At 35.3% G+C, this 21,399-nt stretch overlaps 1 protein-coding gene across 3 annotated transcripts in view; it reads right to left on the reverse strand.

Moving 5' to 3' along the window:
* The window catches only part of RPS6KC1 (ribosomal protein S6 kinase C1), a 207,038-nt gene that overhangs the window by 13,398 nt on the left and 172,241 nt on the right, over positions 1-21,399 (reverse strand). For 2 of the 3 annotated variants that reach the window (XM_063114826.1, XM_063114824.1), the window contains 2 exons: positions 13,996-15,591; positions 13,635-13,724 (listed from right to left, as the gene is read on the reverse strand). In XM_063114826.1, the coding sequence (XP_062970896.1) occupies positions 13,635-13,724; positions 13,996-15,591 (1,686 nt within the window). The remainder of the gene's footprint in view (positions 1-13,634; positions 13,725-13,995; positions 15,592-21,399) is intronic. The other variant, XM_063114827.1, reaches the window with a different exon arrangement.

Consider the following 21,399-nt stretch of genomic DNA (forward strand, 5'->3'; position numbering starts at 1 on the left):
TTTCCTGAGCCTCAAAGATTTCTGTATGTGTGGGAAGGGGTGGGATATTGTTTTACTATTAAAAGAAACACGGACCTATTACGGAACACAATGTAAAATTTGCATAGATTTGCAAGATAAAAAGACTTCAAAGAAACCTCAGAATCATATTTCACTAGTCCCCTGGGGTGCCCATTCACTATCACCCCTGCAGTCAGAAAGTACTTGGGCGGAAAAATTTGAGAAGCACTTCATGAGACAGACAGGGTGTAAATCTTTACTGAGTTCTGTGAATTGGCTCAACTAAGGAGTCTAAGATTTCAAGCTGTTTTGAAATCCCTGGTAATTTTCTTCAGGATCCATGTGGACTCCCTAGTGTCGGATGAGCCCCAACCTGAATGTGAGGCAATGTGGGTGGCAGCAAGAAACACAAGAAGGCCCTAAAGCCAATTTGCTTTCCCACTCATCAGTGGGCTTGCTAGCTAGTCCAGGACGCACCAAGTGGCACCTGGGATAACCGCTGGTGACGCTCCAGCACTGTCAACTATAGTCTACTTCTTTCACTCCCCATTTTTTTTTCCATCTTTCCTTGATCTTCACCTCTTTTTCCACTGACACTCTGCTTCTTTTCCTCTCCCCTGACTTTCCCTTTCTTCCCTCCTCTTGGATGTGATTAGTTCAAGCTGTCTAATGGGCACTCAGGCCTAAAGAGACTGCTGGTCCCATCTAAGAAAAACTGCTTCTGAAAGTATGAAGGCAGCTGAGCTGAATGTCATCTTTCATCTGGTTTGGCTAGTAAAAAAATGTCGAGCTAGGGCTTGGTCTGGAGCTCACAGACCCCTCAAGCCCATTCACAGACTAGGTCACAAACCCTTCACATGCCAGGCTGAGTCCCCAGACCTCTTACACGCCAGGCTGGGTCCTTAGACCCCTCACACGCAAGTCTATGAGCTAGGTAACCAGCAAACAGATCCTTGGAAGCCGTACATTGGAGAGTATGGCCGCGCGGGGTCAGGCCCCAGGCAGTCAATGCCAGCCACATCGTGGCACCGCACATGCGCACTAAGTCCACCCACACACAATTTGCTTACAAAGAATACGCCACACCACCCGGAACCAGACAGGTAGGTGAGGGGGCCTGATTAAATTATTCTATTTATAACAACTGTAAAAAGGCAAATTTGTTTTTCATGGAAACCTGGCGAAAACAGACACTGAACAAGTTTATTTGTTTGTTTTTGTTTGTTTTTTGGCAGCTGGCCAGAATGGGGATTGTAACCCTTGACCCTGGTGTTACAATACCGCGCAAATACCGCGCTCTAACCAACTGAGCTAACTGACCAGACTGAACAAGTTTTAAATTCATCCCCTTAACAATGCAGCTTGAAACTCTTCAACATGACTGTATATTAAGCAGGGATTTTTTAACTAATGTAAAATTGACATCATGACCAACTGTCCTTGATTTTCACAGATGACTCTAAGCTACAACAAAGAGTTCTATATTTAGGTAAGATATAAAAAAGAACTTCCTAACAGCTAGAAAGCTTAACTATTAGACCAAGTGAAGGCAAGCACTGGTAGAATTTCTTCTTTATGGGTTTTAAAACAGAAAATAAATTATTTTCTTTTAATTATCAGAATGTAGGTCTTTGGTTGTCCTTTAATATCTTCAAGAACCAATAATTCTTTGATTAAATACTTTAAGATATAAATTGTATTGCCAAAAGAGAATCCTGGGGTTGTGTGGCTGTCAAAAATCACTGCTCTAAATCTGTGTTACTTGCAAAATCTATACAAAACATTTAAGCATAAACGAAGAGCACTAATTTATAAATAAAGCTACATGATAGTTACTACAAACACCAGGTATATGTGCCTAACATCAAAAGTAGAGAATGTAAAGAAATACCAAATATATCTGTGAGGCTATCTTAAAAGTATAATATAGTGAAGCTGGGAAATCACTTTAAACTTCGACCTCAAATTTGAAACATCTTCGGAAAAAATCAGAAAAACAACTCAACCACTGTTTTGTCCATTTTCCAAATATTTTTCCTGTAAAACCCAAGGTATTAAGTTCCTGTGCATCCCCTTTCCGCCACCACTACAATCTATATTTGCAGTTTCTAGGCTGGGTAAAATGGTATCCTTACTCTCTACTTGTATAGTGAGTGGCACTATAGGCATTAAGCAAAGTGATCAAGGGAAAAATAAACTATTCCCTCAGAAAACAATTTTTCAGGTTATTCCCACGAAAACTCAAAAAGAGATGGTGATATTAAAGAGTCCTGGATTTTTTCTTTGAGTCAGAGATGTACTGCTACGGCACTAGTCACACTGCTGTTTGAGCTTGTCGAGGTATGTCACTACGCTTCTCTGAAAATGAGGACAGCCAGACCTCTAACATTCTTTCAACCTCTTATAATCTGTAACTTTATGAACCTGAAAGTGTTTTCAAAAGCACACATGAGCCTTTCTCATAACTTCTTCTCCCTCCATTAACCTAAGATGCCCAAAGAGTGGGATTACGCTAAGATGAGCTAGCATTTTGCACTCTTCTTCCTTTTCAACTTTCTGTACATAGCCACTCACTCCTCCTTTTCCCTAAGACACTAATTACCTGGTGGCAAGTGAGGTGAAATGAATCAGTGTCACTGAATCTAACCATTATCATCTTTCAATGTAATGGAGACACAGAATCAGCCAAAGATTAGATTTCAACTCATCCAAAAAATTTTAAAGACCTCAAATATGGGCAAACAGTTTAGTAAAATTCTACAACTTTCATTTTAGTACTATCAATTTTAATATTCTAACCACAATTTAGGATATTACTGATTCATACCAATGATTCAAACTATCATATTTCACAAGTGAATAAACAAGTTTAAATAAAATAATAAAGATATCAAAACAGAAAATGTGCTTTGCCCCCCTTTGTTTTACTCATGTTTAACACATCATAGAACACTCTTCAATAAGCCAGAATATTTTTCAGAAAAATAATGCTGCCTTGGTAACCCAAACTGCCAAAGGACTTGCTAAAACATAGAATAAGAGTTTTACAGTACTTATGATAATCAGAGTCTTCTAAATCTCCCTCTTATATCCCAAAATAAGTGTTTAACCTGAATCCAAAAGTGTAACTATAATAATCCCAGCTCCTGAAAAGTAAAGGAGCAAAAAAGTTGGAAGCCTGCACTAGGGCAACCTTAAGATGTCTATATCTGCATAGGAAGTGTCAGGAAAGAGGCAAAGTACACGCTCTCAGACTTGAGGAAGCGTGAATAACATTGAGGAGAATGTGCAGTTCCAGAACACTGAAATCATGATACACACTTATCTATAGGTACAGGCTCTGCCTTTGAACACTGTACAATTAAGCTACATAGATTGGTCAAATACATGACTCAAAAATAAAAAAACAAAGACAGAGCTAAAACTATGCTGGAAATTGTATAGAAAATTGAGAAAACCAGAAAATACAGGTCAAATTGAAGGTTTCAATGAAAACCAACCATTCTATAGTCTTATAAAGATTAATCGTTTTGCATTTTAAGCAATTGTGGTGCCTTCAACATTCCAAATTCAGAATTTACTTTCCTTTAAAAGACATTACTATTAAAATGCTTGATGAACACGGGAATTTGATATTCCACATTTAGATGAATTTGTTAAGACATACCTTCAGACTGGTGAGGCCATTTGATTCTGTTCCTTGGTTTTCCACTAAGGGATATCCACACAGGTCACCTCATCCTTCTGCTTACCTCTACTAATACTAACCATATAGTTACCCATCCCCATTCCAAAACTCTCTAGAGACAGTACCAAAACCTCCTTCTGGCAGCATGGTATGTTGTCGCTCTCTTCCCTCCAAGATATGGTTCAGAGTTTTCTTAGAAGAAAATTTCACATATAGAGAAAATTCTCTTCTATTTTAGAACAATTATTTAAATATTTATCCTAAACTGTTTTTCTTAACTACACTTCCTAAAATAAATATGATCTTAGAAATCTCACTTCTTTTCACTCTCAAAGTTATGGTAACTGTGGAAGTGTTATGCTGAAAGAATCTGTCCCGTAGATAAAATAACACTTTATCCAAATATCAGAATGATGAACGAATTTTAAAGCCACAGACCTGTACAATACATTAAAATGATAATCAGTAGCAAGTATACTTTGGTGGTGATGGTGGTGGATAAATATAGTTTATAATGCCACAAGATTTCTCTTCAAAATAATAAAAAAAAATTTGGCTTTAAATATCTGACCTTAAGGATTCTAGATCTCTCTCAGAAAATAAATATAAGAAAGAAAAACATACTAACTTTTAGTATCAAAGAGACATCTTTGGTGAATAAGACAATGTAAGAATAAAGAGAAATTCTTATAAACCTTAAAATTATGCATCATGTACATTTTTATTACTTATATACTTATATATTCTTATGAGAAAGAAAGCTGGAGTGTCTAAATTTTCCATAAATTCTTTAAGTGTTCAATAAGATTTAAAATGCTGTTACAATTGGGCAAGAAATTGTTAACTTTCTTCCAAGGGAGTCAGACTTCATTAATGGACTTAGATAGAAGTAGAGACAGGTAAAAAACCAAAAATCCGATCTGTCATTAGTGACATGCTTGGACCAAGGAAAAGAACATCTTTCTGCTGCAATGAGCACTCCATGTTAGCCAGGGCACTGTGTTCCTACATAGACAATCTTTCCCTGCAGCATCTGTTTCTAATTGAAAGGGACTAGAATTACAAAATCCTTGTCAATTTCTCTCACCAGCTCTTGCTGTGTATAAAGATTTTCTAGGCAGGGGCTGAGCATTAGTCTTCCACTACAGCTGATGACTAAAGAGCAAAGAGAAAGAAAGACTGAAGAAAGCATTTTTTTTTTTTTTTTGTACCAACAATACACAGAACTAAACTGTGGGAAGAGAGACAACTAGGTAGGTCTTTTGTTAGCTCGGAAAATTACCATTCTATAAATACAACTATTCACCTGTAAAGATCTATTAACGTTCTAGTTAACCGATTGTATATGTTTTCTGTTTGGGCAGTCTCCTTTTTACATAAATCTTCAAAAGTAACTGCCAATATTATACCAATTATGTCTTTTATTTCTGGCCCCTAGGCACAGTGCCTGAGACACAGAAGGCACTTAATAAACGTTTGCTGAATAAATATATCAATCTCGCATTTTGTACCACTGCCCATTCAAGGCACCTAAAAAGGCCTCATCACATCATTTTCGTTGTCCCATTGAACATACAGATCTACATCGAGTCCTTCTGCACTTTTACATGTTGTAGGCCAGAAAGTTTAAAACATTTCCTAAAACATACTTGGCTGCAGGATGAAACAAAGACTAAGGGTGAGAATAAAGGTCAGTGAGCTGATGACTACAGTATTCCAGGCAAGAGATGACAGTGGCTTAAACTCAGGCAGTGGAGTGGACACCTTCCAGTGCTTCCTTTGCAGAGTGCAATGACTGCCTCTGGGTACTGGTTGTTCTGGCATGGGTAGCATGTGCTACATCCAAAAAAAAAAAAAGGCTGAAAAACTTCAGGCAGAAGGGTGACAGGATTGGGAAATAACTCAAGGTTTCCTCTGTCCATCTTCAGTTTAAGGAATCTATACACCTAATTACATGCAAATGTGCCACAAATTCATAAACTGGCTATAATATCTGGTTAGTGGTCTGGTGGGATCAATAGTACCAGTTAGAAATTTTTTTAAATGTTATCAAAAACAAATTCATTTAAGTGCACTGTAGGACAACTACATTACCTAGCTTTCCCCAGGGTATTATTTTAGATACACAGACTATTTTTTAAAGTTTCCACAAACAACACACACATGTTACAACTGAAAACAAAACTAAAATATATATCAACTATGAGAATAAAATTTCATTTTAATTTTAGGTTTGTATTACTCTTCTAATACCTATAAACTAAATTATCAAAGTTTAGCAGTTTAAAGCTTAAAAGCTTGAAGATGCACAATTTTCACAGGAACCCTATATTTGAAATGACTTAATTAGGACAGAAGAAACTTACTTGCCTAAGGTCTCAGAACACTTCTGAGGCAGATCTTAATCCTCAGGATGATAGATAATTAGAGCCTGGAATTCTCATTTCTTAGTCCATCATTTCCAATGGGCATTTTGCTCCTTTTTCTTATATTATTTCAGAAAACATTGGCTGCCCAATTATCCATTCTATATTCCATAAAGTCTTCCAATATTGTAATCAATTGCTTATTCAAATGCCATACTTGTTGAGTAGAGTATATGAACTGTTTGAAAGTTCCCAGAATCACATTATTCTAACTAGTTAGTGTATTATCCAGGGAAGACCAATGACAGAGACTGGCACTTTCCAGAGAGAAGTCTGTTAGCAGCTGGGGCTCTGCTCTTCTCCCGGCACTGCAAGGTGATGGAGGAGATGAGCTCCACCTTACATACGTTCGCTTTCTTGGTTCATCTTAGTCCTTAGCTTTGCTTCCTGCCACCACCTCATTAGTAATATAGTTGGTTTTCAGGTACCTGCACCCCTATGCCTATTGTCCTATGGGGAACTGGACGTCAGTACAGGCTATACTCAGCTAGTTCAAGCTAGGTTTGGTAAAATACCTAATTCTGCTTTTCTCCCAATACCGAGCTCTGAATTTCTTGTTGTCGTGGTGACCTGGCAACCACCTTCTCAGCTATCCTGCAATTATCTGCACAACTTGGGTCAAAACTCCTTGATTTCACTTGAGTCAGCATTCCAGAGCCAAGAATTACTTGTGCAAGGGACTCTAACAGGTTTCGTTACTACACCATTTTCTTGTGAGATAGAATAAGAAACGGGTAACTACCATATAACTTCTGGTTGAATGATTATAATTCTGAGCCCTACACAATCTTGCTTACTCTCTCACCTTGAATTTCTAAGAGGAAAAAAAAGCAACAGCATGCTCCATTTTCCATTGATCATATCACAACTCCATTCTGAACAGCCACTGGGTATCACAGTGTTACCCAACCAAAGCCATTAAAGTTGACTGATGAGAAAAAGGCTAAATGAAAATTGTGAGAATGACAGGCACAGTTTTCTCTCTTCCTCTCCGCCACTCTGTGGCCATGTTAGGCAGGCAGAGAGCTGCATACACTGCAAATACAGGAGCTTTGGGAATCCTATCTGCCTTATCATCATTAATTTTTTAAAACCTTAGCATTTTTAAACATTTATTGGAAGGAAGTGTTCGTGAAGAATTGCTTAGAAGGAGTAAGCCCTGGTTACTTCATGGAGATTCAGGCTGACAAGACTTTGCAGGGTATAGAAACTGATGATGTGATCCAAGTAGCTAGCCAATTGCTCTGTACATAATGTTTAAGACTCAGCATTACATCCTCTTTGTTAAATATCAGAGGCAAAAGACAGTTCACTTTCTTCTTAATAATGTAGTGGTGAGGCCAATTAACTGAATAGTTGCCAAAAACTAATGTAGATGTGAAAAATAAGAAGCATTAAACTGTAGCTATTACTTAAAACTACAGTCTCTAGTCTCATCTTCCTCTTCTGAAAAAGAAATTTGCCCAAGATCATAAAGAAAAAGGTTTGTAGTAAATAAACGGTTAAAATTAACTTCCTTTTAATAATCTACAGCTTGAGGTAAATCCCCCACCTCCAACTATCAAGTAGTAGTATGAAATGTACAGAGATACTGTATTTCACCTCTTCTCTATGAAAACATCAATTCATCCACCCTTACAAATTTTCTTGTTCTAACAGCAGAAGAATTTCTTCTCTTGGGATGTGCTAATGTGTCATTCACTAAGATGCCAAATAACAGGGACTGAACTCTTTGCTATTACTCTGTCTCATTCTCCCCACTAGAGACAAATCACATTCTGGCCAGATATGAGAAGTATGACTTCAGAATGGGTCTGTTTCAGTATGGAGTGACCTAAAACCAGATGTGAAGATGACTGGCCCACAGTTAGGGTATTTGTAAGTGCTCAGGGACACATCCTACCTAGGGATGGATCCCAGGGTTCCAGACCCTCAACTCCTCCTAAAGCAACCCTTTAATCTTTGCATCAAGGAGACCTCGGCTGGACAAGGTAAGGATTGTATTAACCTGAAGCCTTTTCTGCTTATACTCGACACTCCTGTCAAAAGCTTCATCGGTACACAGAGGTGAAGTGAGTTTTCCTCAGTGTAAAATTTCTGTTCTACGACAGATTTGAAAATTTACTGTTTTCTCCTGAAAAAGAAATAGATTTGGCTTTTATGACAGTAAGAACTGAAGACAAAGGATTAAATGCACTTGCTAATCATTCAAGAAAAACATTAAAACACCTATTATGTACAGCTGAAGTTCTGCTTAATGGCAAATCAAACATAGCTACTGTTTGAAACATAATATTTAAATATTAACCACAAATATTTTACTCTTTTAAAGTTTTTTCTACAGCTCCCTCTTGCCTTTTTCTACTTCCCCTTGTAGGATTAAAAAAGAAAGAAAGAAAGACTACACCGGGGATATAGCCATATTTCCTTATTATTATTTCAAAATATACATCTATATTTATTTGCTTTTTCTATCAATTTCACATTCCTAAAATTACATTCCTCATGCTTGGTGAAATGACCCAGAATTCATAAATCCTCGTATCTAAATAATTCTTTCTTCTTTAAACAATTTTGTTTGTTGAGAATCTTGGCATTCAACTTTCACCCCACTTATAAGTTGTCTTCGCATTTTTCCTCTAAATTAAAATATTTTCCATAAATCCCTCATTTCCATGTTATATACTTTATGTGCAAACTCTGTAAATGAGTAAAAATAAATACTTAGAAAGTCCTCTAAATGAAATAATTCTTTTAATCCTACTAATGTTAGATTAGAAATTAATATTTATCCTTGGAAAAAAATTCTTGCCTAAATAAGAATTTTGACTAAATTTTGTGTAGGAAGGGTGTCAGAGGATTCAACATCTGTAATTTTATTTATACTCAACAAATCTATTTTACTACTGTTAAACTGAGACCTAGAAAGTCTTCAATGACTTGCCCGAGGTTATGTAATGAGTTAATTCCTGACCGAGGACAAGTGTCCAGGTTTGGTAATTCTCAATTCCATCTAAATATACTAAATCTTAAACTTCTGATGGCCTCGAGATGTCTTAAACCATCTATGGTTGGAGTCCTAGTTCTAATGATCAAATACAGAACTATCTATCACAGATAGTGCTGTGCTTAAAAAGAAACAAATGGAGTGGAAAGCATGTTCACGAAGAAAGGTAGGGGAGACCACCCCAAAAAATATATTCATGGATTATTTTATAAAGTTAGGCTAGAAGAGCAAAGGATGGTAGTAAATAAATGTCATGCTTTAAAACTGAATTTTGCAGATACTTTTCAGCATGATTTTTCTGTGTTTCACTTTCCACCATCAGCTGTGAGCTGTTTCCAAGTGTGAAATCGCCTAAGAGAGGAAGCAAAGCTGTCATTTGACATCTGGGAGCGTGGAGATTAGACTGCGGTGAAAAGCATTTTGGACTTCTTCAATTTACACACATGTTCACTTATAAATTCTCAAGTCTAAAAAGTATTCAATGAGAAATATCCATGTAAATTTCAAGCATTTAAAATTAAAGGCTCATAATGGGGTGGAAAATAAAAGTGAACGACACACACTGATAGGAGGAAATCATATCAACTTGTTTGAGACCACAATGGGAAATTTAAGTGATTATATTAATGTAACCGACATAAATAATTTTACTCACTTGTCTCAGACTGCATGTAAACTTTGAAATACAGTCTTTTGTATATCATATGCTTTAATAGTATTGGTTATACTTTCTAGCTGCATTTTTATGATGAGAGTCAAGATTGCTAAGAAAAAAATACTGGCAGAAAAAGAAAAAAATAAATACTTTCTTGACATTTTATCTTATTTTTCTTTTATACTTAAAATGCTATTACAAGAATTTATTCTATACCATGATAATTTAATAGCTCAAATGATAAAGCACATTAAATCCTTTGACTAAAGACTTTACATGTGTGTATGTGCATATACAAATCGAAATAAAACTGAAGTAACTAAAAGGAAGTCTTTTGAAGAAAATCAATTTACTCCAGTTTTTATTCTATAATCGCTCACAATGAAAACTAGAAGAACCTGTCTAAAAGACTCCTAATACTGTATCTAAAAATCTCCTAATATGGAAACCAGACAGTGTTATGGTTGTATTGTCATGCTATACAATCTATTTCTACTTTGTGGATTGTTTCTTTGCTTTTTCTCTTCCTGAACTCCATTCTGCATTTCTGCAGTATGAAAGGAACCCATTTACCATGAATGATGTTTATTTAAAATAAAACCTTTCTAGAGAATTGTCCTAGATAATCTAAGGATACAAAGTGAATCTAAAAGGAATGGTTTCCACTTTGAAAACAGGGCTGGGTTTGATCAGTGAATTCATATTCTCAAGACCCTCTTGATGGGTCTGCAGCTGCAGCCATTTATGTGCTGGCTTGTTCACAGATGTAGACAGAGAAAGCTCCACAGTTGCTGTCTTTTTGTTGTTGGATTTGTTTTCTTTAATATAATAAAGAGGCAACTTTTTTAAAAAGTTCTTAGTTTTGTTGTAGAAACTTGTGTATTTCAGACATCCTTGATAATATACATGGTTGAAATGACTATGACTTTTTAAAATCTAAGATCACAATGTAGGCAGAAGCTATACTTAAATAACAGAAGGTGATCATTTGCATTTCAAAATTTATCTATCCTGCTTTTCCCCTCAATTAGACCAAAACATGTTGATTCACAGGTTTCTGTGTGTGTGTGTTTTCTTTTTAAAACTTATTTATAGAGCAGAATAATGGCCCCCCTGCTAGTTTGGCATTTGCTCAAGTTTCTGTCCATGTAAATCGAATCTGTTACTGGAAATTTTTCTCAAAATATAAAGGCACATCATCCACAAAATAAAAAGATACATTGCTGATATTATAAAGTACAGGGCAGGTGGATAATGTTTTTAGGACAAATATGTGATAAGGATTTCCAGGAGGGAGGAGTGGTTGGAGTAGAGAGGTTAAATGCTATCCAAACAGAAGTGAATCGTTCTCATTGTAATCTTGGACACCTTTACTTTCTAACCAAACATGAGCTGCTTAACATGCTTTGGAGTTACTTGGACAATAATATTAAGGTTAGAGTTGGGAAGTGGGAAGAAGGGAGAGATGTGGGAGGGGAATTCCTTCAACTCTCAATGTTTCTAAGGGTAAATCAAAAGGTGACTAATATTCTATGTCCCTCCTCATGTGCTTCTCATTTGTGACTTTCCTTGATTTGTGATTTTTATACACTGAAACATTAACATATTATCATTGCTACTATCCTCTGAGAAGAGCAGGAAAGTCTACTTGTAGTTTTTAATCAGTAACACTGCTATTTGGTTTTGAGACATAATTTACAAATTTTTGCTCTGATTCCTCTTGTAAGCAAGGAGGAAGGATCACATAGACTTAACCAAGTTCTATAACTCTTAGTTAAGATCATCTAAATGAGAACATCAGGATTACTTTTCTGTTAAGGCCATTACTGGTTTTGTTTTACCTTGTTGCTAAAATTAATAGGCCTAAGGAATGGAGAGACTTTCCACAGTGTTCAGTGCATGTCATAATACTAGAACACTTTTGCAACTCACAAAGCTTAAAAGTACAATTCTTTTATGCTAATAATTACAACAAAGCCTTTCTTCATACTTCACCTTTTTTCAAATGCTAGTGAAGGACAACCTGGAAGAAGACAGCAGACATCCATTAATGGTAGACTGCCACCTGCCGGTGATCTATGAGAATTGTGATTTTTCTGGGAAAAGGCTTAAAAATTAGAACTTGGAAATTGATCTGTATTAAATTCAGTATTTCAGTAGATGAAACTGAAAGTATGGATCAGTTGATAAATATAGTATGGTTATGTTCCATATATATTAAAGCTCTCAAAATGCCAACATGCCATGGATATTAAAGTAAACATGACTGTGCTTCAGACTAAAGAAAAATAATCTGCTAGAGTGACAAAGTACAACCTTACCGATAGTTTTGAATAAGAAGAAAACAATAAAAATAGGAAGTAAGGAGTCAGCTATAAACACTGCACAGTGCCCCATGCACTTTCAGTTTGGCTGTGTAGCTTATACCCTCCTCACTTCAGGATGTAACAGGCTTCACTCAAAAGAACTCCTGAATTTAATTTTGGTCCTAAAACCTCCAAATTCATTTTAATTAACAAATGTATTTACATACATTGGTATCTAAAATGTTACTTCTTATCAAATTAGAAAGTGAAGATAAAGATAAATTTGTTAAAAAAAAAAAAAATCAGGTAACTATAGTAAAGTGATTTCACTATGAAATTTTTTTTTTTGTTAGACCGTTAACTAAATCATACTAGCAAGGTTCAAAAAGAGCATCAAATTATCTATTTGAGAAAACAAAAAATAAAGGTGTGCTCTTCCAGGAAGAAATAAAATCAAGCAGTCCTAATATGGGGGAAGATGGAAGAAAGAAACAAAACCCAAATCGCTGTTTTCAGGAGAGTTTTAGAATATTTGCCTTGTAGGTTGAAAAACTTTGCTATTCTTCCATACAGAAATAATTCTTAACAATGAAGGTTGTATCTAAAAACAATATATCTATTTCAATCCTAATTATAATCATTTCCCATTATGCAGAGAAACAAGGTTAGCACCAATACACTGGTCAGCCGTAAGCATTAAATACTGTATTGATCAAAAGCTAAGCAGATCATGTCAACATAATCAGATTGAAACTGCTTCAGAGGCCAGTGGATGACAAGTGAAGCAACTTTAGCCATCAAAAGAGGGTGCTGTAGACAAGTGGTGAACAAACTTTGGATTCAAATATAGACCCATTATCTGCACTGATGACAGAGAGAAACTAACTCAAATCCAATTCATATGCTTAAGCAACCTATGATTGTCAGGAAAATACTGGAAACCCGCAGAAATAAATATCTAATTTAAAAAAATAATAAAGACAATACAGTAATGGCAAGAGAAGCCTGTTGTGTTACATATTGGCTAAATGGGCTATTTTAAAACAAAAAGAACAAGCTTCCGAAATGTTCTCAAATATAGAAAGAATTCTTAAAACCTCATTCAAAAACGGCCGGTTGGCTCATCACTGAAATCACACTGCATTTTTTTTTTTTTTAAATCCACACTTTATCCATTTTTAGCTTTAGGAATTTTTACCCTTTTAGCCAGCTACTTCTCACATCTTAATAAAAATCATCCATTTAAAGAGGTTCAGGGAATTTGAAGATCCTAGAATACTCTAAGAAGTTAAGACATTTCTAAGAATTCATTGCCAGTTCTAAGTATAAACCCATTTAAAACAACAAATACATACATACACACATATACATACACACATATACCTATAGATTATACATAATGGTTTTATCCCAAAATTTTCTTTTGAAGGGTTAAACAGATAACCAGATCCTACACACATGTGAACTGGTAGTGAAAAATACAACTTGTATTTTGAAATGAGAGCTGCCGAACCACTTTTTCAAGTGAAACATTTTAGGAGATTGCTCTAACCTGGGGCACAGTACATTCTCTCTATGGCATCGCTGTCACAGGAATCTTCAACCTCACTCCACCTGCTAAAATACGTTAGCTGAATGTGTCCTAAAAACAAAACGACAGGAGAAATCAAAACATTTTTCTCTTCCATTTTCTGCAGAAGTGAACTGTAATTACTCCTTTTGTAGCTAAAAACAGTATCATTAAGAATAATGGCATCATTAAGTACTAGAAGCTATTACTGGGGGTGAATTTGCTGCACTGATAATGAAGCTCTAGACAGGAAATGAAGATACTAATTACAAGATAAAACGCCTACTCAGTTAATTGGAAGCAACAGCGAATAAAAAGAAATGCATTTGCAAAAGTTCCTGACCTCTATCATTCAATAAGATGTTGTTTGGGTTCAAATCACGGCACACAATTCCCTCTCTATGTAAAGCATCAAGGGCTACCACCATTTCAGCTGCCCATCTTTGAATGCAGCCCTCTGGGATGTAAAACCTGGAGTTTAGTGCTAATTTTTTATCAAGGTCCTCAAAAATCTGATGTATTTCCTTGTCTCCTTCTAGTGCTAGCCCACTTTGTCCCTCAGTCTCAGAGTCTCTCTGAAATAAAGAAGTTGGTTCCTCTTTGGCCAAATCATCAGTGTGATCTGTAAACAACAATACTTCTTCTGTTTTTAAAGTGTCTGTGTTTGCATTATATTCATTAGCACCTGAGAGTGGATTGGAAATATGGAATAAGCCTTCTTCTGTGGTGTTTGCAGTTACTGCTGACCCAACCACTCCAAGTCCCTGAAACTTACGATCTGAGCTGTGTAACAAAGACATGTCTCCTGAACTACTATGATCAATAGCTGCTGCAAATAACATCCCAAGATCCTCCTGTGCATAGTGTTTCTCTGTTATACTATGGAATTTGGGCCTAGAGGGATCATTCAATGCCTCTGTGCATTCTTCATGTGCTTGGCACTGTTCAGTACTAAGCCTGAGGCATAAAACATCAGGGGCTTCCAATAGTTTACTTTCTATTATGCCTATATTAGTCTGTGTAAACTTAGTAGGTCCCATTGCTGCAGCTTCTTTTGTTGGCTCCAATTCACCAGGTAGATTTACAAGAAGATCAGGTCTTCCTTCATCAGTACTACTGACATCATCAAAAGCAGCCTCTTTAAAAGAAATAACTGGGACTGAGTCATCTGAGCCCCTGCTAATGGTGTCTTGAGCTTTAAACTCTACTTTGCTTTCAGTAGTACTAAAACTCCTGGAAATGCTATCTTCATCTGGAAGAGTAAAGAATGGTTTCAAAGGTTCTGACTTTAGACTATACAGTTTTTCTCCAAAATCAAGTCCCAGGAGTTCGCTTGTACTGTCCTTACTGTCTATCCTAAAGAATTCCATGGGGCTGTTTTTCGATCTACTGAGGGAATCTGATGTTCTTGGAGAACTAACTGCTTCTGGGTCATCATCTCCAGGGAAGAACTTCAGCTCATGAGCTATCAGCTGTGCGCTGGGGCTGTCACTGTCAGCAGCAAGGTGTGTGGGGAAAATTTTCACAGCTTTGGTATACACACTACTCTCTTCATTCTTTGTGAAGGGCTCCTCATTCAGAGATCCTGGTTCAATCTTTTCTTGCCCATATTCATTGCATAATGTTAAATAACTAGTAGTGCATTCCTCTTCTGAACTTGAACCAGAATCTGGCCACTTTGGAGAGCTATCTTGGCCATCATCTTCCTGGTTGCTATCATCTTGAGAACTTGGAGTAAGACTAGTCTTCAAAGGTAGAACCTTAAGCATGCTTCCACCATCACTTCCTCTGGATTCAAAGCTGCTGCTGTCCTGAGGACTAGAAGTTGGCTGTTGCAGGTGAACTTTAGTAAGTGTAGATTTTTTCACTTCCTTAATGTCAAAGCTTTCTTCGGGACTTCTGTTTAGAAATTTACTGATATATGACCAGAGTTTGCCACCTGTGAACAAGTATAACCAAAAAAAAAAAAGATCCCCCAAATTAATAGTTATTTAATTAAGCCATAAGAAAAATGAAAGTTTTTAATGATCATTTAAAAACACGTCAATGATACCCATTAATACCAAGTGTACCATAAGACTAGCATATTTAACAAAAATGCCTTTTTGTTATTGCTGACTAGTGAGTAAGGTTTCAAGCATCTCTCTTGATATCAACTATTTTTTACATGACAATTTATTTCTTCCTTTGATGGAAAATTAGTTATAAGAAATACTAATATGAAATCTCACAGCTAAAATTCTGCTTTAAAGTTAAATATTAGTTAGCCTTAGAAACATCTGATTAGTTCTTATCTGTTTGTGTAATAAATTTTTCAAGCATGGCTTCCTTGTCAAATGGAAATAATAAGTAAGTGCTGTTTAAAATTGTATACTACAGGGGGAGGGGAGGGGAAATCAGCATTACTATTCCATTTTGAAAATGTCCAGTCCAAGACTGGAGGGAAAATTTGGCACCTGATATATAATAATGCCTTCATAAGTGACATATTAATAATATTTTTCCCATTTTATGCCCCCTATACATGTAAAGTGTTGTGTAAGATCAAGTAAAGTTATTGAGGAAGATTAACTAGGCAGCCACTAATGAGGCAACCTACTGTAATTCTGATCTGTATTCTAACATGTATCTATAAAACTAAACTAAAATCATAAAACTAACACTCAAACTAAAATCACAAAAATCCCTTTTACATAAATCACAGAAATCAAATGAACACAAAATAATCCAGTGTTTTACCAGCAATACTTGTTATATGTTATTATTTCAACATAATTTTCTTGTTTTATTTTAACCATTAAAAACTCAATTCCTTTTGCTAATTAGAATCTTTACAGAAAAACACTATAGTAAGTACCAAAAACCCACCACAGCTGGACTGCCTAGAAACAGTATTACGAGAAAAATAATTAATTAAATTTGATCAAGAAATCTTAAAAACAGTAACTGTGGAAGCATACTTTGTGAAGATATAACTGTAGCTTCCAAAAATGGAAATTAAGAATAACGTGTTAAAAATAAATCAATCTACTCATATGTAGAAAGCAATTTTTCCAGCACATTTTTAATGTCATTTTTAAGCATCATATGCCAAGGGCAGTTAAATCTTGAGAAAAATAATCACTGACAGTCAATTGCATGTTTTTAAAAAGTCAATAAAAGCATCCAAAAAATCTCTTTCTACTTCACATTTCATTTTATCTTCATTTTGAGGAATTCAATAAATATATAAAGCACCTAACACTGTGTCTAGTGTAAAAAAAATGCTCAATAAAGGATAACTGTCATAATATTAATCTTAGGGTTCTTCTACATCTCTTCCTACCAGTGATTTAGTAAACAGACTTATCCATTTTGATAATAGTTAGTGGTTTAGGACATTACAATGTTTAACTTCTCCCTCTCATTTTTTCTTAGCTAATGCTTTCTGTCCTCCTTAGGGTATACTCAGTGTTTCACATTTCCTCATATTCAAACTAAAGCTTAAGGATTCATATATGGCTTTGAAATGCACTCATTCACAGAAATAGCTATGCATTGATTCCATATTCTTTAGTCTTTTAACAACAATACCCGCATACCTTTTATCAAAAATACCCATATTGTGGCACTCTAACAATAATGCCTGAACTGAGATTCTTGTATGCAATCCAAATAAAATGATTTGTGTGGTCTTCAGTTCTCCTAGATGACTATTTTGAGAAATGGACTGAGTCTTTTTCATTTTTGTATGTCAACTGCACATACAGTGTGCAGGAAATGATAGGTATTCAGTCAATGATTGTTAAATCAGATAATAACTCATCAGAATGAGATGTGCCATAACAAAGTAGACAGTATCTGTGCATCTGTAAAGTTCCAGTGATCAGCAAGAAAGAGTACCTAATAAAATTCTAAGAAAAGTTTCACTCATTCTCAGGCCACTTCCACACAGATGAGCCACTAAAATCTAAAATTCATTGTGCTCAAATTTTTTATTTTTCTCCCCCAAAATCACTTCCTCTATCTGACTTCCAAGTCACTCTGACACAAAAGCTTTGGAGCATACTTTGATTATTATTTATTTTCTCTCCCTTTCTCTTCTCACATTTGACAAGTTTCCCAGTCCTACAGGATCCACCTATAATGTTTCTCTCAATCGTCCTCTTCTAAGTCCTTTGGCTACTCTGTGCTTCTTGGGATAATGCTACAGCCACAACTGGATCTTTACTTTAAGTCCCTCCTGTATCGCTCTATCATACTAATTGCTAGCAATTAATCTTCCATTTTGGCACAGATCTTATCATGCCATTTCTCCATTTAGAACCCAAATCTCCTTTGCCTGCGGAATCATGTTCCAACTCCACACAGGCATTTGAACCCCTCAGTAATACAGTGTCAACCCACAATTTGGTCCTCTCCCCTGTTCACCACACCCTGAATTGTATTTTCTCACACAGAACCCATGTTGGGCTTTTCTTCATACTACACTTACCACTTAGAATTTTTTTCCTACTAGTTTCCCCAAGATCTGCTTGTCAAAATCCTACCAATTCTTGAAGGCACTTCAGAATTTGTTCTCTTCTATCATTTTTTTATACCCCTTCAGTGGATATAATTCATATCTTCTCTGAATCCTCTAAATCACTTTTTCCCTCTTATGACATTTACAACATTCTATTTCACATTAATATTACTTTTATATTTTTATTATCTCCTTTACCAGACTGCAAGGTCTTAATAACTGCAGGCACAGAATTCTATCTAGCATATAAAATAGGAATTAAATAAATATTCATTAAACTGAGTTATAAAAAGATGACATCTTTACAAATTTTCTGAAAACCTTTCAAGAAAAAAAGTCTATAAGTACTAATAATTCGTCATGCTAATTAGTAGTATAGGGGTCATATTTTCGTCCTATTTTAAAACTAATACATAGTTTTATTGTAAAATTTTCAGAAAATATGGAGAAAAAAAAGAAAAGCAGCAAAAATTCAGAATATACAAATCACCCATAATCCCACTACCTAATGATAAACACTATTAAACCATTACTGCTATTTTCAGACTTTTTTATTCACAATTAACATAATATAAACATTTTCTAATTTGCATGAGAATATGAACTTGAATAGCTATATAGCATATCCATGTGATAGATATTATGATGTAGTTAAATGTTCCTTGGGCATTTAAGTTGCTTCTAGACTTTTACTATTAGAATTAAAATAATAAATACTTTTACATACAAAATACTTGATATATCTGATTACTTCATCAGGACAGAATCCTAGAAATGAAAGTACTGGATCAAGAAGCACATTTTTAACGCTTCCAGTACACATTACTAAATTGCTTTATCTAAATCTATCCCTATAAACAATGTGTAACAGTGCTGTATTCACAGCAACTTGCCTATATCAGATATTAGCCCAATTTACCAATTTGATCAATCAAATATGGCATCTTATAATTTCCCTTGTTTTCATTGTTAGATAGAAAATTTTAAAGTGACTGTTGGTATTTTCTTTATGGAATTTGTTCCCAGACTAAACAGGTACCCTATCATGAATTATAAAAACTGCATTTTCAAGGGTGGGAAAATCTGTTTTAGCTCTTCTCAATTCTCTGATGGGTGCCTGGTTACATTTAATGCTCTGTATAGAGCAATAAAAACAAAATTTTGGTCCTATCGCATACTTTTTTCAATTACAAAATCATGAAAACCTACAAGAACACATTAATCCCATTGAAATTTCTCACCCACAAAAGCTGAGTGGATTTTTACTTTCTGCAGAGTTAAGATTAGTACTAACAGACAAACTTACACAAACATCAACATTATTATCATAACAATAATAACATTAACCTTAAAAAAACCCTGCTATTGCTAAATCACAAAATATAAATAGAAAATACATAAAATATTTATAATTTTTAACACTTTAAGAATATAAATAACACTTTTCTAAGTCCTTTTGAAGCATAATTATAGATATTGTACCATTTTAAACTATTAAAATAGCAATTCAGAAGGTTTAATTAAAACATTTTGTCTCTCATCAGATTTTAATCTACTGGTTTTCTACACAATTGCAAAGTAAATTTATTAGTTTGCTTGACCAGAATTAGGACTTAAATTTAATATGTATGATGAAATATTGCTATAGCAATGATCAAAATCATCTTTTGACTCAGCAATTCCACTTCAAGAAATCTGTCCTACAAACACTTCTCAAAAAACAAAACAAAACAAAAATACACATCGATATATACATACAAGTACTGGAAACAATTTAAACACCAATTAACAGGACAGTAGTTAAACAAATTAAGGTAAATCTGTACAACCACTTTGTATCTACTTGAAAAAATAATACCAATATTTACAAATACATAGTGCTTACCATGTATCAGGTACTATTCTGAGCAATTTACACATATTAACTATTTAATCCTCACATCAACGCTATTATGTAGGTAATTATTATTATACCTATTTTACAGATGAGGACACTGAGGCACAGAAAGTTTAAGTACCTTGTCCATGGTCACAAAGCTAGTAATAGTGAACCAGCATTTGCACTCATGAAGCCCAGCTCCACAATCTTTGTTTTTAATCACTACACTACCCTTACTGTCATAAAACAGACTTATATATACTGATAAAGAAAGGTGTTCTTTCCCGTCTCCCTTCTATTTGGTATATCCATACTCAGAGACTTCTGTAATAACCTTTGTCTTCTAACCTGGCCTTTCATCTTTTCTCTGACTGACTCAGTATTCAACAATCATACACTGAGCACCTTCCATATATCAAGCATTCTGCTAATTGTTGGGATATATATGATGAATATTACATAATCCCTAATCTTAGGAACTTTAACACTCTTGGCCTTGACTGAATACATTGTTTCTCCACCTTTCTTCCTCAAATAGAGTTAAAATAAGGAATTCATTAGAAGGAACAATAAATATTTTAAACCTCTCTCCTAAAATCCTATCTGGTATATCCAACTGCCTACTCAATACCACCTGAATATTTATGTTAATAAGCATCTCAAATTCACAAGACTTTTCCTTCTAAATCTACTCCTCCCACATCTTAGAAAATGGAAACTCCATTCTTTCAATTATTTTAGTCTAAAACCTTGGAGTCCTGAAAGGAAGAATCATGTCAGATCTTCTACCTTCAAAATATATTCAGACTCTAAGAACCATTCCTCACCAGCTCCACCACTAACACCTTGTCCAAGCCACCATAATTTTCACCTGGATTGCTGCAACAACCTCCAAACTGGTCTCCCTGCTTCTGCTTTGCCCTCCTATTTTCTATTTTCCACAAAGCAGCCAGAGTGATCCCCACCTTGCCTCCTTTGATCAGCATCGTCCAATGACTTCCTATCTCATTCAGAATAGAAGTCAAGTTTTTAAAGTGATCTGTGAGACAAAACAGGATCTGCCTGCTTCCTTCTCACCTCTCTACACTCACTCCCTGCCACTCTTCCCATTCTGCTACAGCCACACTGATCTTGCTGTTTCTCATACACCAAGCACACCCTGACCTTAGCCTGTGTACTTGTTTTCTCTTGCTAAGACATTTTTCCTCACATACCCACACTGTTCCTTCTCCCACAGTCAAAAGTCCCCTTCACGTCTTCAGTCAAAAGTCCCCTTCTCAATAAGGTGACCACCTTACATAAAATAGCAACCCACACTCATCCCTTTGGCAACAAAGGCCCCCTTCCTTTATTTAATTTTTCTC

This window comes from Cynocephalus volans, chromosome 11 (genome assembly GCF_027409185.1).
Source record: "Cynocephalus volans isolate mCynVol1 chromosome 11, mCynVol1.pri, whole genome shotgun sequence".
In the NCBI taxonomy this organism is placed as follows: Eukaryota; Metazoa; Chordata; class Mammalia; order Dermoptera; family Cynocephalidae; genus Cynocephalus; species Cynocephalus volans.